Source organism: Sceloporus occidentalis, unplaced genomic scaffold (genome assembly GCF_023333645.1).
Source record: "Sceloporus occidentalis isolate IW3139 unplaced genomic scaffold, rSceOcc1.0.p SCAF_6, whole genome shotgun sequence".
NCBI lineage: Eukaryota > Metazoa > Chordata > Lepidosauria > Squamata > Phrynosomatidae > Sceloporus > Sceloporus occidentalis.
The window spans coordinates 9,854,443-9,881,970 of NW_028316986.1; the positions used below are offsets into that span (position 1 = coordinate 9,854,443).

General features: G+C 41.4%; 1 protein-coding gene across 7 annotated transcripts; it reads left to right on the forward strand.

The window, feature by feature from the left end:
• Positions 1–2,008: 2,008 nt before the first annotated feature.
• Positions 2,009–26,899, forward strand: LOC149310410 (tRNA pseudouridine synthase Pus10-like). Of its 7 annotated transcripts, XM_089528849.1 has the most exons (18): positions 2,009–2,081; positions 3,839–3,975; positions 5,425–5,691; positions 7,234–7,320; positions 7,741–7,775; positions 8,359–8,470; positions 9,190–9,251; positions 11,081–11,126; positions 12,759–12,823; positions 13,559–13,644; positions 14,983–15,108; positions 15,445–15,501; positions 16,118–16,194; positions 17,948–18,003; positions 18,970–19,087; positions 20,954–21,096; positions 23,813–23,912; positions 24,893–26,899. In XM_089528849.1, the coding sequence occupies exons 2-18, from the start codon at positions 3,850–3,852 to the stop codon at positions 24,929–24,931; spliced, it is 1,602 nt and encodes a 533-aa protein (XP_089384975.1). In that variant the 5' UTR covers positions 2,009–2,081; positions 3,839–3,849; the 3' UTR covers positions 24,932–26,899. The 7 variants fall into 7 exon arrangements, with proteins under 7 accessions (XP_089384975.1, XP_089384974.1, XP_089384976.1 ...); XM_089528848.1 differs by lacking the exon at positions 2,009–2,081 and having other exon boundaries at positions 3,452–3,975; XM_089528850.1 differs by lacking the exons at positions 2,009–2,081; positions 7,234–7,320 and having other exon boundaries at positions 3,452–3,975.
• Positions 26,900–27,528: the final 629 nt, after the last annotated feature.

Sequence of the window (27,528 nt, forward strand, 5' to 3'; positions counted from 1 at the left end):
GCAGCGTCCCCAGAGGAAAATATCCAAATTCTGGGGCCCTGGTCCAAAGTGAACCAAGCTTTTTTATAGTACTTTGAACAAAGAAAACTACAAATCGCATTTCATTGGTTACATATAAAATAAACATATATACCTCTTTATATTCATTGGATATTTAAATATTATACGTAACATATAATAATAATCCCTGTCAGGGATGCCTTGATTGAGATTTCCTGCATGGCAGGGGGTTGGATTGGATGGCCCTTGTGGTCTCTTCCAACTCAATGATTCTATGATTCTATGACACACAGAGTAGTGTCATTAAGGTTGACATCACCCAGTGCAGTAACTCATGGTGTCACACCCCACATTGGCCTCCTCCCAGACTACACTATGTTGCTGTTGTTGTTGTTGTTGTTGTGTGCCTTCGAGTTGTTTCCAACTTATGATGACCCTGTCAACAGGGTTTTCTTGGCAAGATTTGTTCAGAGGTTTGCCATTGCTTTCCCTTGAGGCTGAGAGAGTGTGACTCGCGCAAGGTTAACCAGTGGGTTCCCACAGCTGGGTGGGGCACTGAACTTGGGTTTCCGGAGTCCTACTGCTTTATCACACTAGGGGCAAACAGGATTTAAACGAGAGTTAAACTAGAGAAAACCAGGAAACGTTGTGTGATACGCTTCAGACATTTCCTGGTTTTCTCTAGTTTAACTCTCGTTTAAATCCTGTTTGCCCCTAGTGTGATAAAGCAGCTTGTCCAACACTCAAACCACTAGGCCACACTGCTAGGTATTTGAATTCCTTTGGGGCTGAGAGTGTGTGACTTGCCCAATGTCATTCATTGGGTTTCTATGGCTGAGCAGGGAATCAAACCCTGGTCTCCATAGTTCAATATTCAAACTACTATGCCTTGGAGAGAGGTGGAGTCTCTTTCTTTGGGGGTTTTTAAACGGAAGCTAGACATTTGCAATGGCAAACCTCTTCTGAAGAAATCTTGCCAAGAAAACCCCCGGATGGGTTCATCTTAAGGGTTGCCATGAGTCTGAATCTCTCTCTCTGTGTGTGTAGATGTATATGTATGTCTCTCTCTCTATATATATATATGTTTGTGTGTGTATATACATACATTTTAAATTGTGAATTTGAAATGAATTTGAAATGTGGATTGTTTTAGTATGCCTACATCTTATTTGGCCTTTAAAACTGATGCCGTTTTTAATATTTATTTTCCATTCACATTCTAAAAATCGTATTTATAACATGTAATGCACACTGGCGCATATGTCTACACAACTTTTTAAACTGTCTGTTCATTGTTCTTGTTCCTCGCCTCAATCCATGGGGAGGGTCAGGTAAGAAAATAATAATAATAATAATAATAATAATACATAAGAGAAGGCAGAAATAATCCGGTTTGACACCACTTGAATGGCCATGGCTCAAGGCTATGGAATCCTGGGAACGGTAGTTTGTTGTGGCACACACCATTCCCAGAATTCCATAGCCTTGAGCGGTGTCAAGCCGTTCAAGCGGTGTTAATCTGGATTATTTCTGCAGCATGGATGCAGCCAATGTCTTCATTTTCTTCTCTCACTATGTATTATATATGTTATATACATATATATGTATGTATTATATGTATTATATTATATATGTTATTATATATATATGTATTATATATTCTTTGTGATTGGGCGGGCTATAAATAAATAATTTATTATTATTATTATTATTATTATTATTTGTATTATATTATACGTGTGTGTGTGTGTGTGTGTGTGTGTGTGTGTGTATATATTTATATATATTTAAAATATGTATATATTATATGTGTTATCCAGCCTCTGAACAGAGATTACTCTGGAGGCCTTCTAGCTGGATTGCGAATGGAAACCGGAAGTGGTACATTGAAACCATTCAAACTGCAGCCCCTTGGGCCTCCCTCCCCGGAAGCGGTTTCTTTCGCGTGACCGGAAGCGAGGGCGGAAGAGGAAGTTATTGACACGGGCTTCCGGTGCCACAGCAAAAAGGTTCCCCCATGCGTTTTTCTCTTTGATCGGCAAGTGGCGGAGGAAGAGGAGCCTAGCTTGGGAGAATACTGTGTAATGTGTTTGTTTCTTCGCAGAGTGCGGAGTAGGGATCCTGTTTCTAACATGAATGAAAGCCGAAACACACTGCAGACATCATCTGTTTTGAGGCCGCTTTAACTGCCCCGGCTCAGTGCTGTTGGATCCTGGGAATTGTAGTTCATTGTGGCACCAGGGTTCTCTCTGGCAGGGAAGGCTCAATGTCTCACAAAACTACTTTCCCAGAATCCTCTAGCATTGAGGCCGGGCAGTTAAAGCGGTCCCAAACTGGATTATTTCTGCAGTGTGGGTTTGGACCGAAGAAACCCTAAAGAGGTTCCCTTCGGGTCCTGGAAGCTAAGCAGGGTCAGCCCTGGTTAGTCTGTGGATGGGAGGCTGCCAACGAAGACCAAGCGCTGGAGGCTCCGATTCAGAGGAAGGAATTCATAGAACCATAGAGTTTGAAGAGACCGCAAGGGCATCCAGTCCAACCCTGTTCTGCCATGCAGGAAATCCAAATCAAAGCATCCCTGACAGATGGCCATCCAGCCTCTGCTTAAAGACCTCCAAGGAAGGAGACCACTGCACTCCGAAGGGAGAATTGGCAAAATCACCTTTGAGCATTCCTTGCCTAAGAAAACCCTGTGAAATCCATGGGGTTGCCATAAGTCGACAGCCAGATTGAAGGCGTATGCTTCTCCACACAGGCTTACAATCACTTAAAGAGGAAAAATAAATGAAATCCCTTTGGCAAAGAGGCAGACGATGCGACTCTGCCTCATAGGTTTGGAAACCAAAAGCCCTATGAGGAGAGACTTACGGAGCTGGGGGTGTTTAGCCTGGAAAAGAGAAGGTTAAGAGGTGATATGATAGCGCTGTTTAAACATTTGAAGGGATGTCATATTCAGGAGGGAACAAGCTTGTTTTTTGCTGCTCTGGAGAACAGGACCCGGAACAATGGATGCAAGCTCCAGGAAAAGAGATTCCCCCTCAACATTAGTAAGAACTTCCTGACAGTCAGGGCTGTTCGACAGTGGAATGCACTCCCTCGAATTGTAGTGGAGTCTCCTTCCTTAGTGGTCTTTAAACAGAGGCTGGATGGCCACCTGTCTGGGATGCTTTGATTGAGATTTCCTGCATGGCAGGGCAGTTGGACTGGATGGCCCTTGCAGTCTCTTCCAACTCTATGACTCTGTAATTCTACATCACCTGTGTTGAGTTTGTTTTTGTTGTTGTGTGGCTTCAAGTCATTTTCAACTTAAGGCAACCCTAAAGCAACTCTTATCATGGGATTTTCCTTGCAAGATGTATAGAATGATGGAGTTGGAAGAGACCACAAGGGCCATCCAGTCCAACCCCCTGCCATGCAGGAAATCACGGTCAAAGCATCCCCGACAGATGGCCATCCAGCCTCTGTTTAAACTGAAAGCATGTGACTTGCTCAGGGTCACTCCTGTGGGTTTCACAGCCAAGCTAGGAACCAAACCCTGGTCTCCAGAGTAATAATCCAGCACTCAAACCACTATGCTGTGCTGGCTTATTCAGAAGTAAACTGCACTGCTTTCCATGGAAACTGCTCCCTCATAAATGGATGTAGCATTGCAGAACATACAAATTCAGATAGCCTGGTTTAATATGTTTCAAGAGCAGGCAGGAATTGTGAATATTTTAACACACACTCTCCAGTCAACCAATCAGTTCTGTCTCCTGCAGTTTTTCCCTCCGTTTTCACTCCCCTCCTGCTATGGCAGTGAATCTGATAAAACCTTTCTTTTTCTTCTTTTCAAACGCAGACTTCACCATCATGATTCCCCTGACAGAAAAGGACAGACCTGTTGCTCAGAAGTTATTGGATTTTGGAGCATGCCCACGCTGTATCCTCAGGTTCTGCCGTGTGGGAACGCAGGCTTCATACAGGCGGCCGCATAAGGTTTGATGAACAAAATACGTAACTGTGATGGCTATGGGAGATGTTTTTAACTGATTGTGTACTTGCCTGGTGTGCTTCAAGGGGAATGTTCTTGAGAAGGGAACAGGTCAGACATGACATTGGGGACAGATTGCAGGGCCTAAAAGGATATTAGCTATGAGGGAAGAGGAAACAAGCAGCAGAATTTATCATGGGAATCTGAATCGGTTGGCGAAAGTGTAAGGGAATGTAGACAGGATGCTATCGCTTTCCAGGGTGCATCATAAAGAACTGGCCAAATACAATATCAGGAGACCCATATTTTCCTGAAACTGGAAGAGATTAAAATCCAAGTGTACACCTACTGCAATTGTTTCTTGCCATCCATTACTGTTTCCTGCAAATTCTGTTTTTTGAAGGAGTGGTTTTCCGTCATGGGCATAGGTGCTATCGTAAGTCTTTGATATTCCCATTTGTTGTTCCTTTTTACTTCTTGAAACTATCTTCTTAATCAGATTATACAAATTGTTTGTGGCTAAAGTCACTGCTGTCTTGGGTTTCCTGTCCAGCAGAAGTGAGGATATTTGCCTCATATGGAATCAGACTTGTATTCTATGTAGCCCAATGCTATCTGCAATAGCTGATTTCCAAAGTCTCAGTAAGGAGCTTTCCCAGTTCTGCTATCTCTTTCCCAGTTCTGCCTCTGAAGTTCAGCTGTGTAGATTTTAATAAAGATGGGAACTTTGGGCCTGTGTTCTGCAACTGAGCTAAAACATTGAGCCCATACAGACAGGCCAAAAGCCGTGCCAAAGCCACGCTCCAGTCCTAAGGACTGGAGCGCAGCTTTGGTGTGGCTTCTGGCCTCTTAAGATGTGTGTGTCATTTAAACAGCATACCTCCAAAGTGACCCGAAGCAGCTTTATTTTGGCCTGTCTGTACGGGCCCATAATTTGAATCCGAATATTCCCATTTTCTTCTCCTTTGTTCAGTGTGTTCTTTTTCCCCTTGTCCATTGTGTTCTCTTGCTTTTTCTCTTTACCACTCTGTTTATTTTTACATCTACTAGAAAGTTCAGATCATAGTTTGTTCCATTCTGTAACTGAGAAGAAGCGTGCCTCTTGCTATCACTTCTGGTGTTACTGACATAAACCTATCTAGCTCTGCCCTATGCCTGTTTTTACTAAAACAATAAGTCCTGCTGATTTCAGTAAGGCTGACTTCCTGCATAGGACTACAACATTTGTGATTGTTTCCTGTTTTGATTGCTCACTTTAGTTTCCAAGGTCACTTGTTGTCTTTTTTCCATATACTAATGTGGGTTTTCCTGACTTGTAGCTCTCAGTTGATAGGATGCTTCATTAGTGATAGTTTGGTGCTTTTCTCACATACTAAAGCCCCGTGTGGGAACTCTCCAGTTTGCAAGCAATGCCATGCCTACAGAGTTTCACTGTGCTTTCTTTTGTCATTTAGGAGTTGCTTAGTGAACTGTGTGAATTCCTGAGAACCAGCAGAGATGAGAACAAATTATCTTGTGAAGCAGCAAACCCACCCTGTAAGAAAATCAAACTGGAGAGCACCAAAGAAACTGAAGCTGAAGAGCAGACTCTAAATGGAAGCCATCAGCTAGGCCATGTGAATAACAACATAAATGCTAATGCTGAGAATGTAGAGCCAGCTGTATGCACTATTTGCTTGGGGATTCTTCAGGATCTCTGTGAAGTGGATTTTGTGAAAATGGTAAGTTGTCAACTTTTCAACAGATAAAACTCTGCAACATCTCACCCGCATGTATATGTGCCTTCAAGTCATCGGTTCACCTGTGATTACCTAATGAATTTCATAGGATTTTCTTTTAGGCAAGGAGTGCTAAGATGTGGTTTGCCATTGCTTTTCTCAGAAATGTGCCCAACAGCACCTGGTATTCCTTGGTGATCGCCCTTCCAAGTACTAACGAGGGCTGATCCTTTTCATCTTCCAAGACAAAATAAAATCTGGTGCCTTCAGAATATTTAAGATATGGCCATTCTAAATTCTCTTTTGCTGAGGACTGATCTCTTTGCATAGTCTTGGACTTTATCTTGTTAAACAAAGCAAGACTCTCTAAGTACTGCAATCCAGGTCCTACAGGTCTTAAGGATCATTGGTTACAAAATACAGCCTCTTGAGTTTGGCTCTGACATGGCTGTTCTACCTATTTCTGCATTTTGCTAATCTCTCTCAGCAAGTGCTGTGACTTGTTTTAGTACAAAATGGTGAAGCAGAACTTCAAAATGGTGAAGTGGAACTTAGGCCTCAAACAGATGTGACAAAAGGAGCAGCCAGAGGCCCCTCCTGCCCTGATCGTTGAGGGACTACAGTGACTGCATACGCCCAGCCCCGATCCGGGCCATCACCATAGTCCTGAGCTGGCCACCGAAAAGGAGCAGTTTTTGTCCACTCCTTTTTGTCCTGGCTCTTAGTTACCATGGTTATGCTAAGTGTGATGGGAATTGAAGTCTAACAACATCTGGACATCACATTCCCATAAGGCATGGGCAGCTGTGGCAGGTCTAGGATTCATTTTATGTCCTGGGAAAGTGCAAAGCGACTGGAAATCCACTTCTGGTTCTGAAAATTGAGTTGGTTTTTTTTTTTAAATTAAATGTTACAGGGAAACTTTGAAGCCTATTTAAAGAGTAAATGGTTGCACCAGGAGGCTTCCAGGAGCAGCATGGTGTGTGTGTGTGTGTGTGTGTGTGTGCGTGCGTGTGTGTTTGTGTATAAAGAGAGAGAGAGAAGAAAAAGGTCAGTCTGGGCACCACAAAAATATTGGGGGGGGGGGGGCTGATTTGCCCACCTCTGCTCTGGGGTCGTCAGATATTGCTATACTACAGCTCCCATCATCCTTGACCATTTTCCATGCTGTCTAAAGCTAATGGGATTTTATGTGTTGACAACATCTGGCAGGCCACATTTTCCCCAGTCCTGGTCCAGCACTTTGCAAACCCCAACCCCTTTTGCTAACTGCTTTCTCCTGGATTTCTGGAGAGAGAGGTGAATAGTTTCTGTCCCATCACCAAGGCCAAGTCTGTCAGAACTAGATAGACAGCGGACAGTAGGGTGAGTTAATAATTTTTTTTTTTGTAATGATTAATGTGTGGGTGCTTGGCCCTGCTGAGATCTTGAACAGTTTTATTCAAGCATAGCTACTCTGTGCTAAGTAAGCCACTTTGAGATTGTTTTTGTTGTTAAAAGCAGTATGGAAATAATTTAAATAAATCTAGTTCCCTGTTTTTTCAGGTGTGCTGTAAAATTAATTCCCCGGAATATCAGTTTTCCAGCTTTGTGTTTTCAGTGTCTTTCCCACCTCAGCTCTTTGTCAGGGAGGTGAGTATTTGCTGGTGTTTTCATTCATAAAAGGTAAAGAGGATGTTCTCAAAGATTGCCTTGATTTTGCGTATTAGATCTGCTTTACCAGCACTGATGTCACAATCTGTGACATCTGGCAATGGGAAACCAGTAGTGGTTAGGTAGCCTGGGGCATGAGTGGACTCACAAGTGTTTTGTTTGTTTTCTGTGTATTGGTCTGGCTAATATGAAGCTTGGCTTTAGAACTGGGACTGGTAGAAGAGATCTGACCATTAGATTTTATCTTCTGAACTAGTTCATCCCTTGCTACCTTGATTTTTGTGAAAGTAACTGATTCTCCCCAAAAGTCTTTTCTCTGCCAGTTACAGAAGAGAAAGTTATAAAGACTTCATTTCATTTTTCCTTTCTCTCTTTTTCTCCCTGGGTCCATGCCTGAAGCATGCAGCATGGCTGTTGGTAAAAGAAGAAATAGGGTGAGTACTTTCTGGTATCCCTCCCCCCCCCCCCCCCCCGGCTTTCCCATCTTATTTTAGCAACTTACTAATATTTACTAATCCCCTTCATCATCAGTGAGCCTGAAAGAACTTGAGCATCAAATACTGAATGTGAGGAGAGTGCAGCTGATAGATTCATTCATTTCTAATCACTTATTAATTGCTGTCAAGTCAACTGCGACATACGGGTGACTCTACAGATGATAGAGACTGTCATGACACCTTATCATCAACAACCCTGTTTAGGTCTTGCAGACTCAGGGCTGTAACTTCCCTGATTGAGTCTATCTATCTGTAATGCAGTCTTCCTTTTTTCTTACTGTATCCTACCTTACCAAGCATTATTGTCTTTTCTAATAAGTCATGTTTCTGATGATGTCCATAGTACTGTACAACAATCTCAACTTAGTCATCTTGGCTTCTAGGAAGGGTTCAGGCTTGATGTACTCTAAGACCCATTTATTTGTCATAGGATCATGCAACCCCCACCCCCACTGGAAGCTAGTGTTGTGGTGGGAAATTTTGTTTTTCTTATTTCTTCTCTCTTTCTTTCATGATTTAGGAAACTGGACCTTATGGTGGAAAAAGAAGATCTTGTTCAACTAAAAGAGGCATACAAGTGGATCATCCACCCCTTATTCATGGATGAGTTGGGGGTCCCTGCTGATGGAAAGGTGTTTTATAAAGCAACAACTTTGAGTGGGATTGAGTCCCAACAGGCCTAGCTCCCCCTGTGGGTGAGATGCAACCTGTGTCTGGGTTGTTTCACTTCAGATTGTAAACTAGCACTTGTGTGGTTGAACGCCCCTCTAAATCTGATTGAATAAATCTGTCCCCATATGCTTTTGAATGCTGTTTTATCATTGCATTTTATGGCTTTTGCTGCATTTTGCTGTTGTATGGTAATTTTGTTGTATGGTAATTTCTAGTCAAAACAACAGTATAAGCTTTTGGTGTAGAACAGTTTCTAAATATCTTAATGAAATAAATAAGTTGAAATCATATCACCATGCAGACAGGCAAAAGGAGGGACTGTTGCTCTTCATTTGCATTGGCAGAAGGGGAAAAAAAGCAATGATAAAGAATTGAAAGCACTAAGGTACACTCAATGGGGCAGTGATTTCAGCTGAAACTCTGGTTAGTGGAGAAGAGGTGAATGGCTGCCTCTTCAAGCTTAGGTTGACTTGAGAAGGTGCAAACAAGCCTTTCACTATAGTTTTATTGTGGGTTTTTCAGGTAAGTCTTTCACTGCTGGGGCACAAACAGGCCTTTGTTCTCTGTTAATTAAGCTATGAAGTGGGATAGTTTCAGACATGTCCAGAGCTGTAAAAGAGAATAGAGGGGGTTAAATAATTTCCAAAAATAACTTTTCTTCTGTTTTATTGCATTGCAGAGCTTGTTTGAAGTGTCTGTGGTCTTTGTCCATCCGGAAACTGATGAAGACTGCCATTTTCTGTAAGTTGCAATAAGTTTTGAGGTGTATTCACAGCAAAAGAGGCAAATAGTATTGAACATTCCTAGTCTTGGCTCAAGACTTTGAGTGTGCTTTGAGCATGCCGTCCTCAGTGCCCTTCTAGTGGAACTTGTTCACCTTCTTCTACTAGTTGGCAGGCTGGTTGTGCATCCATCCACACAGCAATTTCAGGTTTATGTCTGTGCCATACCCATTAGTTCTACTTCTGGAATGATGCTGACACCAGCCTTACCATGCATACCTCAGGGGTGGGGATGACCTCAACCTGATGGTAAGGCCAGAAAGTACAAGGGCAACACATAGACTCAGAGGGTGCCAATACTACTAGACCTCACCTTGGCAGTTTCTACTGCAGTATTCCTGTTTGCCAGCTCTGAATTATGAATGAGTGTAGAAACACACACAACCAAACAGCCAAGAGACTCGACACTCCCAAAGTGGAAGCTCAGAATAGAGACTTATGATTAATTCTGTGGGGAAATATTCAAAACATAAATATTACATCATTATCATCCTCATCTTTATTTATTATTGATGCCTCCTCCTTTTCCTCAAAACTGGAACTCAGGTTTACATAATTAGTGTACATACTCCCAACTACCAATCAGTTAAAATAAATCCACAGAGACTGAAGTCTTGTGCAATACAGTATACAGCCAAGAATTTAGGTTTAAGCAAAATAGAATAATCCAAGGTATCAGATAAACTGTTGGTGAGCAACATGCCTACAACTACTTAGCTGTTTTATTGTCTATATATAGATTTATATGAAATGTGTGATGCCCATGTTTTGAATGTTTTTAATCAGTATCATTTGTATTTCGTTATTCATGATTTTGTGAGTCTGTGTTGAGCTTTTAAGGTTCTTGCCCATTTATGTTTTGTTTCTTTTGCAGGTCCACTTTCCTGTTCATTTAGCTCTAAAATAAACACACTGGTCTGATTTAGAAATTTGTTACATGTGAAACTTATGTATGAACAAAAAGGAATAGGACCATGCTGCCAGTCCCTCTGAAAACATGTCCATATGGCCTTTGCCCCAATTCCCACACATTCAGAGCTTGGAAAAGTTACTATTTGAATTACAATCACCAGAATCTCCCAGCTTGTATAGCTATGGGCCATTCTAACTGGGAGATTCTTGGGATTGTAGCTGAAAAAAATATTTTTTCCAAGCTTCAAATGTATAGGAGTCAGGCACACATGGGCCCTAAAGTCAGCAAAGAAATCCCTGTTTGCAGGCAGGTGATAATATGTAGACCAGATGGGAAGAATATGTGTACCATGAATAGAACAAGTGATTAGTCCAATTCCTGCTTATCCGTTTATACATTATGTACATGATAAACATCTGAAAAGTGTTCATCCGTATGAAAAGTTGAGGGAGGGTTTGAAGGGAGGTGGGAAAAGGTTTAGTTGTAAAGCACATGGTTTGCTAGTCCCCATCATCTCTAGGTAAGAATGGAAAAGATTCCTGTCTGAAACACTGTAGAGACCTGATGCCACTCGGTGTAAGCGACACTGAGCTACATGGACCAAGCCTTGAGTCTGTATGTGGCCATTTCCTATATTCCCAAAGAACAAGCAGGAAAAGTGGCTGTCTGGAAAGAAACAGGGAAGGGGGAGTTCAAGGGGAAGTTACTGTCATGGATGCTGTTTGTGGAAATGCTTTTGTCCTTGCTGCCTTAGGCTTTAACTATTTTCTTTTAACTGTACTGATAGAAAAACTATACTCTCTCTATTGATACAGTAATTGTAAACATTTTTATAAAAGAATATGTGCAGTTTGATTTCTGTTGTTTACACCTAGAGCCTCAGCATGTCCAGGTTGTTTCAAGCCAACAAAGAACAAACAGGTGAACAATTTTGCAATAATATCTCTGCAGTTAATCTTTATTTCACCTTCTGTTGACAGTGGAATGTACATTTCTGAAGCAATGTGCAAGTAATTTTATTTTATACATTATGCATGTTATTGTGTGTACATTCCAAAACTAATACCTGCATGGGTTTTTTATTTATAAAATTTGTATATTTGAGAGTGAGAGAATAATATGCATATACTTCTCAGCTAAAATTCGCTCCTGAAGTAGCTCTTAAATTAGAATCTGTGAAGAGATACAAAGTAATTATGTAAATAAACACCAAAGATTATGTACAGCTGATTAAAGTTACAACAAAATACAGTCAGCTCTCCGTGCTTGTGGCTTTGACTTTTGTGGATTTGATTAATATAGGCCTGGTACAAATGAGCCTTTCCGACGCTCTCGTCATGTGCTAGGGTTGCCTGGAGGTCGGAGCGCTCACACGCTCCGCAACCCTCGCATGTGACGAGGGTGTAACAGTGGCGGCACCCTGTATACATGGGCACCACCATTGTTACATAAGGGCCGTGCAGTGTCCGCATGTGCCACACGGTGCTTATGTAATGAGTGCGCCAGTGGCGCACTTATTACGCCATCATGGCTTGAGAAGAACCCGCTTTTTGCGGGTTCTTTTTCCACCAGCAGGAAGCCATGCAGTTTGGCAGCTGCGGCTTCCCTCCAACGGAAAAACAGGCACAGGGAAGCCATCCTTTTTGGGTGGTCTGTACCATGCCATAGTCTCTCTAGGAATCTCTAGGTCCTCCAGTGCAACTCTGCCAGAGGTTGACCATAGAGTTGTGCTGGAGGACCTAGAGATTAATAGACAAAATACTTCTCTAAGTATTTGTAGGTCCGTGTGATTCTGGCAGATGTTGACTGTAGAGTTGCCCTGGAGGATAGATTTAAAAAAATATTGTTTTTTAATTTGTGTTTTTTCCACTTTCATGGAGGTCCTGTGTCCCTAACCCAGGGGTTCTCAAATAGTGGGGCGCGCCCCCCGGGGGGGGGCGCGAGGCTCCATAAAGGGGGTCCTGTGGCTCCGTAAAGGGGGGCTCGTTTGACCTCGGCAAATACTATTTACAGTCGCACGGGGGGCGCAAAATGTTTTCTTATTCCTAGGGGGGGCATGACAGAAAATAATTGAGAAGCACTGCGCCTGCGAATGTGGAGAGCCCACTGTAGGAGTATCTGTGGGTGCATCTACACTGTAGAAACAATGCAATTTGGCACCACTTTAATTGCCATGGCTCCATCTTGTGGAATCCTGGGATTTGGCATTTTGTGAAGCACCAGCAGGGTTTGGCAGAAAAGGCTACATACTTTGTAAAATTACAATTCCTAGGATTCCATAGGATGGAGCTACAGCATTTAAAGTGGTATGAAACTACATAGATGCACCCCAAGATACCAGACAAGCTGTAAGTGAGAAATATACCTGCAATTACTTAGATGAACTGAGTGAAATAAAAGAATACATTTAGAATAGAGACGTAGCTATGTTCATCTGGAATATCAGTATGCAAAGGGATTGTGCAGGACCTTTGAAACTAATTGCGCAAAAGAAGTTTTAGCATGATGTTTTATAGACTTGATCTACTTCCTCATACTTCATTTTTTCTCCAGTCTGTCTTCACCAGAATGGCTGTTGTTAAGGCTTTGGATGTGATAAGTGAAGAAGATTTTCATAAGTAAGTAACACCTGAACTTATTTTAGCCATGATATATGAACATATCACCGCAGAAAAGAGTTAAAGGCAAACACATCTGTGGGACTAGTAATAATAATTCTTACAATTTTTCTTTTGTTACTTAATTTGAAAACTATGTAAGCTGAGAGACAAATGTTCAGGCCCAGTTTCCTCCCCCATCTGCTAATTTCTGTTTACATTGGTCCTTTTAAAAACAAGTCTGATAAAATCTATTCTACCTCAATCTGTTCCATAAATAGCTAGGCTTAGAACATGACTATTCTTGTTTAATAACACTGTTGTTGTTTCATCTGTCTGGGTGTCAGGAGTAAAGGAATAAGTTTAGGTGAACACAGCTTGCCTCCTAGCTATCTTTCATCTGAATACAGTGGATCCTTGTTATACGCTGGGGTTTGGTTCCAAGATTCCCCGTGTATAACAAAATCCGTGTATGCTCAAGTCCCATTAAGTATAATGACATAGCAAAATGGTGTCCCTAATAAAAAATGGAACATCAAGGTAAATTTATACTTTTTTGGAACATTTTCAAACCGTGTATGCTTAAATCCGTGTATAAAAAATCAGTGTATAAGAAGGGCCAACTGTATTTTATTTATACCCCACCCTTCAGCCCTAATGGCTATCAGAGCTATACAGTTATTCTCCTTCCCCATACCAGGGCTGTTCTTGGTTGTTGTTTTTAATGGGTTAAATTTTATATCTCCCTTTGAATAGGAACTTTGGAACCCCACCGAGTTTGCCCAAGACCCCTTGCACAGCTGTTGACATTCAATGCACCAATGGTGCCATCTTTGTGGCTGGTAAACCACCTTTTTTTCCTGCAGTCATTTTTCATAAGTATGCCAGGCTAGAGTTGTGGGAGGGTGGCCAGCCTTTTTTCTCTTCCTTGCTGGAGGACATTTCCTCTTCCTTAGGCCTTTCCTAATGCTAACATAATACTTTCTGATTAGATATTTAGTTCCTCTTCATATCTTCTGGAAATGGCCTAGCTCAGTCTTTTGTGATCCTTTTAAAGGAACACAGAATGTAGAATTTTTGGTAAAGATTATACATCAGAATATTTTCCCATGTTCACACTGGTACATGTTTGTAGAAGCCCATGTAGTCATATGAACAAAGCATTTTTAAATATATATAGATAGATAGCTACATGTTGACTCTTGCTTTGCTAGAGCACTTGCAGAGCTGTTCAGTAATCATGAACCAATGCATCCAGATTTCAAGAAAAGACATTAGGAAAAACTTTTTTTTACTGTAAGAAGTGTTCAGCAGAGGAATAGTCCAAGATCAGCAAAGGTACCAGTCAAACTTTGTATGAGTTAGAGTGGTGTCAAGCCATCTGGCACCTTTGCGGGACAGAGGCCTAGAAACAGGAGTTTTACTGCCTTTGTTCTTTCCAGATGTTTTGGCACTTGTTTAACTTGCTTAAAACCCTGTTGGCAGAGGATATCTATCTTGTACTCTGTTTTCTAAGTGGTTAAACTGACCCTTTGCTAACAAGATATAGTTTGGTTCAGTCCTTAGATAGTTCAGAGAATAGCTCTATTACAGGAAGGAGGAAACAGTTAAAGGAAACCTTGGCCAAAATCCATTTTTAATCTAATTCAATGGTTCTCAATCTTTGGTCCTCCTGGTGTTTGGGACTTCAACTTTCAAAGCCCCAGCTAGCTTGAACAACAGTTAGGAATTTTGAGAAGTGATGTCCAAATCATCTGGCGGACTAAAGGTTGGGAACCACCAGTCTAACTAGAGCAGACAAATGGAATCAAGAGAATGTATATCGTCACTACCACCAAAACCATTGGGTTTTCTTTGCAAGATGTATTCAGAGGGGTATGCCATTGCCTTCCTCTGAGGCAGAAAGAGTATGACGGGCACATGTCACTCAGTGGATTTCCATAGTTGATAAAATCTCCCAGAGTCCTAGTCCAGTACTGAAACTACTACATCACATTGGCTCTTCATATTTATTTATATTTAATCTTTTTCACAGTTTGAGACTCAAGTGTTGACTTACCAAGTTTTCATTGATTTAATGAGTCTCCTCTAATCATTCTTGGCTTCAGATAAAAATATTTCTCATTGCTTTTGCTAAATTAAGGTAAAAGATATTCTGATTATGTGCTTGTTTCAAATAGGAAGATATAACAAATACTCAAGGACATTACCTCAAACTCCCTGGATTATAGATGGAGAGAGGAAGATGGAGTCTTCTGTGGAAGAGCTGATCTCAGAGCATCTCATGGCTACCTTCAAAGCAGACAGTGAGTGTTTTGTATATATTTGGTGCACATGCACTCATACACATTCATGTAAACTAAGACTGTGTTTTAAAACATGGAAATGCTGCAATTTAGTAACGTAAAATCTGCCTATAGAGAGCTCTGGTGCCACAACAAACTACAATTCCCAAAATGCTATAGCACTGAGCCATGGCAGTTAAAGTGGTGACAAACTGGATTATATCTGCAGTGTGGATGCAGTCCAAGAGCACTGTTAAATAGGACATTAGACTATGTTGATCTGTGTAGATTTTCTTAAAATCTTACTGGCTTAGGGGTTTAGGAAGTTGAATGTATTTTTTTCTCTTTCTTTTTAAGGTTTCAATTTTTCATCCTCTGGAAGAGAAGATGTGGATGTGAGAACTTTAGGCAATGGTAAGCTTGCCTTGCCCTTTTCAAAATAGCCTAAATGGCACTAACATTAATCAGTTGGAGAGAGGCAGCGGAGTTGATCTGAGCATTGTACTATGGCTCTGAGACCAGTATTCATATTTCTGCTCACCCATGGAAAAACCCACCGGGCAAGTCATACTTATCAGCCTCAGAAAAACAAAGGCAACCCCCCCCCCACCCGAACACATCTTGCCAAGAAAGGCCTGTGATAGGATCACCTGAGGATTGCCATAAACTGGGGATGACTTGAAGGGACACAACAGCAAATCTGTTGGAGATTCCCCAAGGCAAAAATGATGACATTTATCAATGGAACAGAACAGTGTGAGCATCCTGAATTGAAAATGACCCTTAGAATATCTCTGTGGTGATTGCATTTACTCTGTAATGCTAAACAGTTTTGTGCAATCCATGTATTGACCATGCAAGCCAAAGTATGCAAATTCAAGGGCCCAAGAAAAATGTTCAACCCTGGGTGCATAGCTACTTTTTCTAATAATTAACTCACTTCCTAAATCTCAAAATTTGTTTACAAGCATGCATCATTATTTCTGTCCCCTTCCTTCTCCCCCTGCCTTGTCTGGGTCTTGGTTGGCAGGGAGGCCATTTGCAATTGAGCTGGTGAATCCTCGGAAAGTCCACTTGAATGCAGCAGAAATGAAGGCACTTCAGCAGGTAATTAGTCCACAAGGCATTTAAGATCATTTACTCAGATGGCTCCACAAAAATATTATAGTACATCAGGATGATGGACCTCCTTCTCAAACTGTTGACTGATCTCTAAAGGCCCTAAATGGCATAGGACCAAGATACCCAGGATGTTGCTTCTTGTACCAAGGGTGGGCATACTTCAGGTTTCGAAGGCCTTGGCAATTTTACTAGGAATTCCAAGATCCACAAACCAGAGCTTGGTGCAAGAGACCTTATTCAGCTCTCCCCTGGTCCTGGTTCACTGTCCTGTTTCTATTAACAGTTTTTCCCTATCTCTAGGCCATCTTTGAGTGTCAGGGTGGTGTAGTAGGTTGAGTTTAGGACTAGGACTCTTGAGATTGGGGTTTGATTCCCAATCTCAATAGTCTTTAGTTTAGGACTTGGACTCTTGAGATTGAGGTTTGCAATGGCCAGGAGTGCTTGGTACCAGCTTCGGCTGATACGCCAACTGTGTCCCTGTCTGGACCGAAAGGACCTTGAAACAGTAGTACACGCACTGGTAACCTCTCGCTTGGATTTCTGTAATGCTCTCTACATGGGGCTACCTTTGTACCAGGTTCGGAAGCTTCAACTTGTCCAAAATGCTGCAGCCAGATCGGTCGCGGGAACTTCAAGATCCGACCATATAACACCTGTACTAAAATCTCTTCACTGGCTGCCAATTAGCTTCCGGGTGCAATACAAAGTGTTGGTCGTTACCTATAAAGCCCTATATGGCTTGGGCCCGAGTTACTTGAAGGAACGCCTCTCCCTACGTAATCTGCCCCGCACTCTCAGAACAACGGGGAAATATTTGCTCGAATACCCCAGAGTGAGATTGACATCAACTCACCAGAGAGCCTACACGGCAATAGCTCCATCCCATTGGAATGCACTCCCGAAAGAGATCAGACTCAGCCCCACATCGGAAGCCTTTAAAAAGGCACTGAAAACCCATCTTTTTCAGTTAGCATATCCTTCTAACTCTATATAGAGATATCACACCCCAATAAGACCAGGATGCCTAGCCAAAACTGATAGTGTGATTGTTTGCTATATTGTTTTTAAGGTTTTTAATCTGTATAAAATTTTTGATGTATTGTACTGCATTGTAATATGTTACAGCTATGATATGTGAAGCGCTTTGATCTGGAGGAAAGGCGGTATATAAAAATAATTTTTATTATTGATTCCCTGCTCAACCATGGAAACCCTCTAGGTGACCTTGGGTGAGTCATATACTCTCAGCCCCAGAAATAAGGGCCCTGTGATAGGTTCGCCTTAGGGTTGCCATAAGTCAAAAACGACTTGAATGCATGCACAACAACAACAAGGCCATCTTTCCCCTATTTGCCTGCAATCTTTTCCCTGTCTCTAGGCCATCTATTCCCTATCTGCCCTCAGTTTTGTATCCCATCTCTCCTAGTAGGCCCCCTTTCACAAGCATTCCCTGAGCTGTGATTGGATGGCACCAACTAGGTTGGCTTAGCTCAGTGGTCTGTAAACTATGCTCTTTAAGGGATTTTGGACTTCAGCTCCCAGAATCCCAGACTATTGGCCAAGATTTCTGAGGCTTCTGGGAGCTGAAGTCCAAAATCTCTTAAAGGGCACAGTTTGGGAACCACTGGCCTAGCTCCTTCCTTCATACCTTTTACCTGCAAAACATTCAGGTGCTTTTGTTAATCTCTCCTTCCTTCCTCCCTCCCTTCCTTCCTTCCTTCCTTCTTAATGTTTTTAGACAATCAATAACTCATCAGACAAAATCCAAGTTCGTGATTTGCAGCTGGTCACCAGGTCAGTGTTAAAGTCCTTGGTTAAATCTCTTTAAAAGTGAAATCCCTTTAAAAAGTGGAATATGAAATCCATTCATGTTTGTTGCCATTAGGTAATTTGTTCTTAACCTCTTTTAAATGATGCTCTGAGCCACTTTGTATAGAGGAAGGATATACCATATATACTCATGTACAAGTTGACCTCATGTATAAGTTGAGGTCAACTTTTGGGGCCAAAAATATGGATTTTCACATGACCCGTGGATAGGTCGAGGGTGTGCTCGCCTCAGCACCTCCCTGACTGGGCTTTCCTCGCAAAAGAAGCCCAGCAAGGGAGAGGCTTTTGGGCGATCGCGCGCCCTCCTCGGCATCTCCTCAGCCAGGCCCCTTCGCTGAGGAAAGAGCCTCACCAAAGAGAGGCTTTTGGGGAAGGCAATCGCCCTCCCCAGCGTTCCTTCAGCCGGGCTCCTTCCCAAGGGAAGGGGCCTCGCCAAAGGGAGGCTTTTGGGGAAGGCGATCGCCCTCCCCAGCGTCCCTTTGGCCGGGCTCCTTCCCAAGGGAAGGGGCCTCGCTGAAGGGAGGCTTTTGGGGAAGGCGATCACCCTCCCCAGCGTCTCCTCAGCCAGGCCCCTTCTCTGGGGAAAGCCTGGAGGAGGAGAGGCTGCAGGGCACGCGATCGTCTCCCTCGCTGGTCTTTTCCCATTGGAGGGAGTTGAGGCTAGCGGGGGCTGCAGGACAGTCAGGAACCCTTGCCAGCGTCTCCCCAGATGGGCTATCTCTTGCAGGGGTAGCCCAGCTGGGGAGAGGCTTGGTTAAAGTACCGCATTGCCCCGTAGATAAGTCGACCCGTGATTTTGGACACCATTTTAGGGCAAAAATTTCTCGACTTATAGTTGGGTATATACGGTAAAAGAATTGTAATAAATATATTTTTTAAAAGGTGTAGAAGCCACGGTATGGCTACATCATCTCATTTCTTTTGTTTCAGGGAGGCCATTGGGCATATGAAGGAAGGAGAGGAAGAAAAGACCAAGACTTATAGTGCCTTAATATGGACAGAAAAAACAATCCAGAGTGACGACATTGCATTTCTAGACAATATGAAGGTTGCAGGGATGGGGTGGTATTTATCATTTGTTTGTTTATTTGATTGTGCCCAAAAGCTTTATGAGCTGCATGTGTCAGATTTACGGTGAAGGACATTGGCCTTGTCTAATGGGAGAGCCTCAGAAGCTAGGTGGGTAATACATTCTCTTTGTCAAACAGGGCATTTCCCTCAGTGAATTTTAAAAAGGCTGCACCTAAATATGACATGAACAGATCAGGAGCGACTATTTTGTGTCAAGCCTCTACATAGAGACCAAGACCCAGCCCATGGGTGATTTAACAACTGAGTTCCCTCAGACTGAGTTTTCCCCAGGTATCTTCAGGCAGCTTTTTTGCAAACTATGGCCTGTTACAGACTGCCAAAATAAAGCTGCTTCGTGTCTCTTTGGAGGTATGCTGTTTAAATGATGCATCCTAAGAATCTGGAAGCTGCAGAAGTGGCTTTGGAGCGACCTCCGGACTCTTAGGACCCATGCATCATTTAAATAGCATGCCTCCAAAGAGACCCAAAGCAGCTTTATTTTGGCAGTCTGTAACAGGCCTATGTGTTTTTTGTCCAGATTCCTTGTGGTAAAGAAAGGCTGCATTTTCACTGCAGAAATAATGCTGGTTAATACCACTTTAACTGCTGTGGCTCAGTGCTATGGAATTTTAGGATCTGTAGTTTTGTGAGATACAGTGGTCTCTTTGTATATGGGAGGGATCCATTCTGGACCTCCCTGCATATGTGAAAAAACGTGGGACTTCAAGTCCTGTTGATTCTAATGGCAGCATGCTCCTGTGTGTGCTGCTGCATGTGTGTCATGGGTACACACACCATTTTGTCCCCGGGCATGCCATCCGCATGAGATCAAGTCCGCGTATGGCATGTGTGGACTGTATTTAGCCTTAGAGAGCACTAGTGCCCCAACAAACTACAGATCAGAGAATTTGATAGCATTGAGCTGAGGCAGTTAAAGTGTTCTCAAACTTCATTATTTCTATAATGCAGATGCAGCCAACATGATGATCCCTCAGGCACTAGGATAGGACATTCTAGTCTTTCAAAATCAGAGTTGTTTTTTGTTTGTTTTTTACAAAATTCATACAGAACCAGACTTAGATTGCAAGGCATTCTGCAGCACTGGAGACTTGAATAGTTGCAATCTGTTTCCAGAATTCCTGTATTTTGGTTATCAGTAGATTATTTATGAGAAATTAACTTTTCTTCAGGTGGGATACTGGCATTCTCATGGGGACCAGGAAATGCAAAAAATGTATGTCATTTATTGTTCTTTAAAACATTTATATCGTGAGATCTATCATAGAGGGTGATAGATCTAGGTTGCATCAATAGGAGTATAGTGTGTAGATTTAGGGAAATAATAGTACCATTCTATTCCGCTTTGGGCAGAGTCACTTGGAATACTGTGTCCAGTTCTGGGCACCACAGGATGTTGACAAGCTGGATGAAGGCAAATAAAATGATAAAAGGTATGAAAACCATGCCCTTTGAGAAGCAGTTTACAGAGTTGGATATGTTTAATCCAGACAGGAGAAGGCTAATAAGTGACCTGATAGCCATGTTTAAATATTTGAAAGAATGTCATATTGTAGATGGAGCAAGTTTGTTTTTAGCTGCTCCAAAGACTAGGATGTGGAACTGTGGATGTAAACTAAAGGAAAAGAGATTCCACCTAAGCTTTAGGAATAATTTCCTGATGGTAAGAGCTGTTTGACAGTGGAATATGCTGCCTTAAAGTGGGAAAAGTGGTTGAGTTGACATTTGTATTTTCTTTTCCAATCACTGCACCCCTCCCCCCAAAAAAAGTTGTCTTGGACTATCTCTTCACACACCTATTTATCTTTCTTTCCGTTTACACCAGGAGTTAAAACTTGATCAAAAGACTCCACTACGGGTTCTTCATCGGCGACCTCTAGCAGTCAGAGTTCGTGTCATCCACACCATGAAGTCGGAGTACATAGATGAGCATCACTTCCGTCTCCATCTGAAAACTCAGGCAGGAACGTATCCTTCTAAGGCAAAATGCCCCCCAAAACTAGATAATGCCATACTTGAACGAAAGGCATTAGAACAGTTTATTAAAATAGGAATGGAAATATTTAAGTAAATTTTGGTTGATTTTTATCATTGATGTTAGCTGAAGAATTGAACTCCTCTGACAATGCTGTTCTTTGGCTTAGTAATAGAGATGAGCACCACCCCCTATGGTCGGACATGACTTGACAACCTTGTCAATGGGGAATACCTTTTCTTTACCTTTTAGAAGGCCATAGTTTTGCTCAAAATTGTTCATTAAACATATATGGTCTGATTGAGATTTAAAGTAGGAGAAGTGGATTCCCTGTCTTGCCTCACAATGGCAGTCCCTAAACATCAGGAATTTCACTTTCTTCTATACTTGACTTCTTAGGTTCTTAAAGAAAATTGTGATTTTAGGTAAATTCTTCAAAAATGATCTTAGTTGAAATTCTTCTCCATTTGTACTGGCATAATTGGTTATGTAGAGCTCTTTTCATCATATTGTACCCATGTATCATAGATATTAAAAGCTAGAGTCTCTCAGAAAAAATGGGTAGTAACCCTGATTGGTTGAGGAAGAATGAATTAATCTTTATTTAATCTTTATTTTGATCAACAACTAGGAATTTTTTTTGACAGAGTAAGACTTCAGCACTCTTAACCTCTACCTACCATATATACTCAACTATAAGTGGACCTCGTGTATAAGTTGAGGTCAACTTTTGGGGCCAGAATTTAGGATTTTTATATAACCAGTGGATAAATTGAGGGTCAGACTTAAGGGGAGAGGCTGCAGGGCAAAGGATTGCCTTTCCCAGCCTCTGTCCAGCTGGATTGTCCCTTGTGGAAGCAGCCCTGCTGAGGAGAGGCTCGGGTCCTACTGTATTGACCCGTGCATAAGTTGACCCAGGCTTTTTAGGTCAACTTTTTGACCTAAATTTCTTGACTTATACATGAGTATATATGGTAGATGAATCTGTCAGTTTTAGTTTCTCTCACTATCTCATTTCGTTTTAAAAAATCTCAACCCTTCTTCAGCTCAGATATGAGGTAAGGTTTTTTTTGGTAAGTTCTTTGCAGAAATGAAATGAGATGTTCGGTCATCCTTGCTGAGAGACCCAGCTGAATAGGGTGAGCCTTGGTGCAAGGGGAAATTCTTGAATATCAGGTAACTAATGTAAACATTACCTTATCAGTAGGTGAAGGCAGATCCTGGATTGATCAATAAATCATTAAATCAGGCGATCACTTTATGAACCCATTAGAGCTTTAAGATCTTCTGGAGAAGCTCCTCTCTGTGTGTCACCACTTCTTAGGCTTATTTAGTGGGAACAAGGGAGAGGGTCTTCTTGGTGGCTGCGCTTAGTCTTCAACTCCCTCTCTAGGGAGGCTAGGATGGCTCCCTCTTTGCTCTCCTTTCATCAGCAACAAAAATATTCCTGTGCCACCAGGCTTTTAAAAACCAAACAGGATGTGGTTTTAATGATGTGCTGCACTGTCTTATGGTTTCTATTGTCTTTTAATGAATTTTAATGTTTTTAAACTGTATAAATTGCTTCTTTTTAAAAAATATTTAAATTTATACTTCTATTGAATTTTTAAAATATTTTATGAATTATCAGTATAATTTTAAATATGTTATTTGAGTCTCATTATTAGGAGAAAAACAGGATAACAACAACAACAACCTTGCCTTTTATGTAAAACAGGGGTTCAAGGCAGGTTAGAGATGAAAAGAAATACAAGTAAAACAACATATAGTTAAAAATGCTAAAATAAAGATTAAAATAGTATTAAACAGTCCATAAAATTATTACGGTATGTTATGATTTGTATTGTCTTTGAATGAATTTTAAATTGTTTAACTTTATAAATTGTTTGATTTTTTTTTAAAAAAATACTTTTAAATGTATACATTTATTGAAGTTTTTAAACAGTTTTTAAGTGGTATAATTTTAAATATGTTGTTAGCCACATTAAGTCTCATTACTAGAGAAAAGCATGATAACGACAACAACAACAATATATTTATACTTTGCCTTTTCCACAAAATGGCGACTCAAGGCGCCTTAGAGATAAAAAGAAATACAAGCAAAATCACTTGTAGCTTAATTCCCCCCCCCCCCCCCAAAAAATCAAGATTAAAATAGTATTAAACTGTCCATGGAATTAAAACTCTTTAAACACTAAAAGCATAGAATAAAAACAGTACAGCCTACTAAAACAGAAATCCCTTTACACATGAAAAGATCAGTTCCTAAATGCCTGCTATGACAGGAAGGTTTTGCTCTTCTGATGAATGGACAACAGGGAAGAAACCAATCCAGCCACCCTGGAAAGGGAGTGCCAAAGTCTGGGAGCAGTCATGGAACCCTCTCTGGCATTCCCCCAAAATGTGTAATGCCTTCAGATGGTGGGAACTAGAGAGGCACTTCCCTTGAAGATCTTGTTATGTGGACAGGTTAATATGGGGAGATATGGATCCAACCCAACATGCAACCCTCATTAGGCCATTCCTCTCTCTTCTTCTTCCCTTCCTAGTCCTGCTAATGCTGCAGGTACAACAATAAAGTTAATGCTGAATGTTAAGTTCTCAATACAGTATCCTTATTAACTGTTTGTGGGAGTAAGAAAGAGGGTTATGTGTTCCAAGGTCTGTCATCAACAGCTCTACCTGCTCATTTCCTTAATAGCAATGTAGCTACATTAAAGAATTTGTGCATGGAGACTTTGGAAGAACCAAGCCAAATATCAGTTCCCTCCTGGGAATGACTGCTGACATCTTGGAACTGGATGTAGAAGTAAGTACTTCGTGCTATACATCTTCACAATGATGAAAATTGCCCTGGCCTTTTCTAAACAGAAAATTAAGACTGTTTTCATGGGGCGTCTCTTTCAAGGCCCATATACTGAATTCCAAACAACACAGTGTCTTGAAGAACTCTTAACAAGCCTGCCTGATAGACTGGAAGCTTGTCTACGTGGATAAATTCCCCCGAATTCTCCCTAGGTTCACTGCAAGAGCCAAACTCTTAAATCAGATGTTAAATCAGATGTGTTAAATCAGACCTGATTCTGGGCTTCTTCCCCCTAACCAACATTTAAATAATGAACCTTTTACTGCAGATTGTCAGCTGTCTTTATAGCAACAATGACAGCTGCCTTCACTCGCAGTCCCTCTGAGCTGCCCAGCACCACTGCCACTATCACAAGTTGCTCTGAGGTTTGAATGAAGTACTTAATATCACTAGCAAGGCTGGACACCTCATTTTGACCTCAGCAGCATGGGAACATAGTGGGAAGGCAACTGCCTGTTCACTGTGAGAACTGAAAACCCACAATAAAAGAGAGTAAGTAAGGGGTGAATTTGGGGCTAAAAGATTCTGGGAATAGCCCAAAGTATCCTGGTCAGTGGAGATCTGCTCCAGGAGATTCACAGATTCATTGAGGGTTTTGGAATCCCACTGGCCATGTCGGCTGGTCTACAACATAACTGGGGAAAGGACATTCAAAAGTTCTTTGGGAACTATTTTGCAGATTCCCAGTTTCCCAGGATTAGATCTTGTGGTCTGTGATTGATATAATACTCTCTTCCTCTGAAATAAAACTGGGTTGGCTTAATATCCCAAGTAATCAATACTAAGACCATTGTTACTGAGTAAGTTCAAACGTATATCTGCAATTCTCAGTATTCAAATCTCTGTGCCCCTTTTGTCCTGATCCAGTTGTATGGGGAATAAAAGTTTTATCCCAGTCCTAATGTGATTTTTTTCCTTTATAGTCTGTGGATGTTGATTGGCCTCCAACTCTGGACAATTAATGAATAATTTAAGTTTCAAGATGGTGGTGAAGAAGAGGGATGAAGAGAGACCATCTCACCAATGATGGATTAAAAGCGAATGGGTTCCATTTTGGAAGCTAGCTGGCTTCTCTGGATTTTACTTAAGCATTTTAGATCATGTTGATCTGTTGTTTTATACTTAAAATGTGTGTTCTTAATTGGATTTAAAGATTCTGAAAACAGTGGATTGGATGGAGCAAGATTTATCTGTTTTACAGTTGGAAGGACTACACTCACAGAAGGTGTCTCTGTCTAATTTGGGATGGGAGGAATTCCTCTTGCCACCTTTATCATGTCTCACCCCATTAAGCAGAAGCTTGCACCCTCTGTATAGAGCTGGCGTGGCTACTATGGGGAGAAGCAATGGGGAAGTCTTACCATCAATCATGTTTGGTGCACTTAAATCTGGGATCAAGCCCTGGTACTTTGCCAGGCATTAATTTAAATGCTTACCTGTCTGGAACAAATTGCAATCTCAAGAGAGGACTGCTTCTTGTAAAACAATGCCTTTGATTTTCCCACCAAAGGCAGTCAGATTTGGAATCTATTAAATGATCAGAAAATAGCAACTGCATTCTAAGAATGAGATGCACTTTCCTGAAAATTACTTAGCTCTGTGTGTCAGAAAAAGAAGAAAGAACTCTTCCAATCAGTGATGGAGACTTTCTTTTTTGGTGTTTGGTTTTCAAACCGCCTGCTTTTGTGCACACCACATACAGAAAGAGTGATAAGCAGGAGTTAAACCATCTCTTCATGCAATGCTGCCAATACAGCAGGAAGCATGGTGCTTAAAATCACCTAGGAATTCTGTACATACAGGTTGAGTGAGTCTTATCAGGAATTCTGAAATTCAAAATATTCCAAAATTGCCCACATGGCTGGCTGAGATCGTGACACCTTTGCTTTGTTTCATGCACAAAATTATTTTTAAAATACTATTTATAAAATGACTTACAGGCTTTGTGTAAAAGGTGTATAAGCAACATAAATGAGTTTTGTGTTTAGACCTGGGTTCCAGCCAAAAAATTCTGAAATCCAAAACACTTCTGATCCCAAGCCTTTCAGATAAGGGAGACTCAGCCTGTACTACGTTACCAAGATATACTCTATATGGGATGATCATATGCTGTTAATTCTAGATCTGTGGCAGAGAGCAGCAGTATGATTGCTAGCGATGGAAGGTTGGTAAGCAATTGCACATGAGGATACTCAATCAGCAGGCACTCAGTTAAACTGCTTCAGTCCTGTGCATGTTTACTCAGAAGTAAACTCTATGCAGTTCAACAGGACCCTACCACCCCACTGGAAATTTGGCATGCATAGGATTGCACCTTCAGTGTTGGATATGTAATACTGAGGACAAAGCTCTAAATAACCATCTCTCTTGAAAGGTAGAGGGAGGTTTGCTATCCTTTAGGAAGATGCTGTAATTCAGAGATGGGCAACTGTGGAAGTTCGGGGGCTGCTTTTATGCTCCAGGACCTTCCAGTGACTTCAAGACTACTAAAAAATGAAAGAAGAAACCCAGAGTGGCTCCAAGTCTGCTTCTGGATTTCAAAAATTGATATTTTTAATGTTAAATGGTGCAAAAAGGGCTTGAAATCTATTTTAAAAGTAAATCGTTCCACCTGGATGCTTCCAGGAACAACAATTCACCCTCTGGCTAAAAAAGGTCAGAGTAGGGATTCCGGAGGTGTTCAGGGTCACAAAGTACATACTTGGGAAACCTTATGTGGCCCCAGGGCTATCGCTTGCCCACTGATAAAGTCAGTGAGCGAAAAGGATAATTGCTCTTTCCAGACAGTAATATTTGCCCAGTGATATGTACCCAGAAAGAAATAGGATCATGTGAAATGCAGAGGAAGTTGTAATTGAAGATGTCACTTGCTAAGAAAAGTTCTGGTTTTTTTTAAAATGAAGAAAATAAATGCTCCCTTCTTAAAATCCTGTCTAGAGTTTCAGTGTTTCTTTTTATATGCGTATTGCCTATGGCTGCAAACCACGGAATATGGATTATGGTCAAGAATGTATTTTACAGAGCCAGTATAGAGCAGTGGGTAGAGCAACTTTCCCTAGTTGTAAAAGTTGAGGCCCAATCTTTGAAGGGCATTGGCTTTGGGAAGACTGAACTGCTTTTCAGTACTAGGATTTTGGGGACCATAGTTAAAATCCTGACATAATGATTAAACTCCATGGGTGATTTGGGGGCCAGTATTTCTCTCTCTCTTTGCATGACACTTTCAGAATTGTTGAAAGGACAACAAGTGGAAGACTCGTGTCTTTGGGAAATCAAGTTTAACTGTGTAGTGAATATGGCTGGCATCTTGCTAGGCAGTTATGTTGTCATCAGCTAGGCTTACAACATCATAACTATTGAGTATTCATTTACAATCACGGCACCATTGCTATAGCCACAGATGCCCCTCAGAACCACTCACCAACTCCATCCATTGCTATAGCTTTCTGGACTTTAATATGTGTTTCAAGGATCAGATCTGGAGATGGATCACAGTCACAACATTGTAGCTACATGTCCAGTGCAGGAGCTTGGCCTCAATTAATTTCTTGGTCCAAAA

Coding starts and splice junctions, on each gene's coding strand:
- LOC149310410 (XM_089528848.1), top strand. CDS start 3,790: ATGGCAGTGAATCTGATAAAACCTTTCTTTTTCTTCTTTTCAAACGCA. Junction 7,321..7,740: donor CTCAGCTCTTTGTCAGGGAG/GTGAGTATTTGC, acceptor CCATGCCTGAAG/CATGCAGCATGGCTGTTGGT. Junction 15,109..15,444: donor GGCTACCTTCAAAGCAGACA/GTGAGTGTTTTG, acceptor TTTCTTTTTAAG/GTTTCAATTTTTCATCCTCT.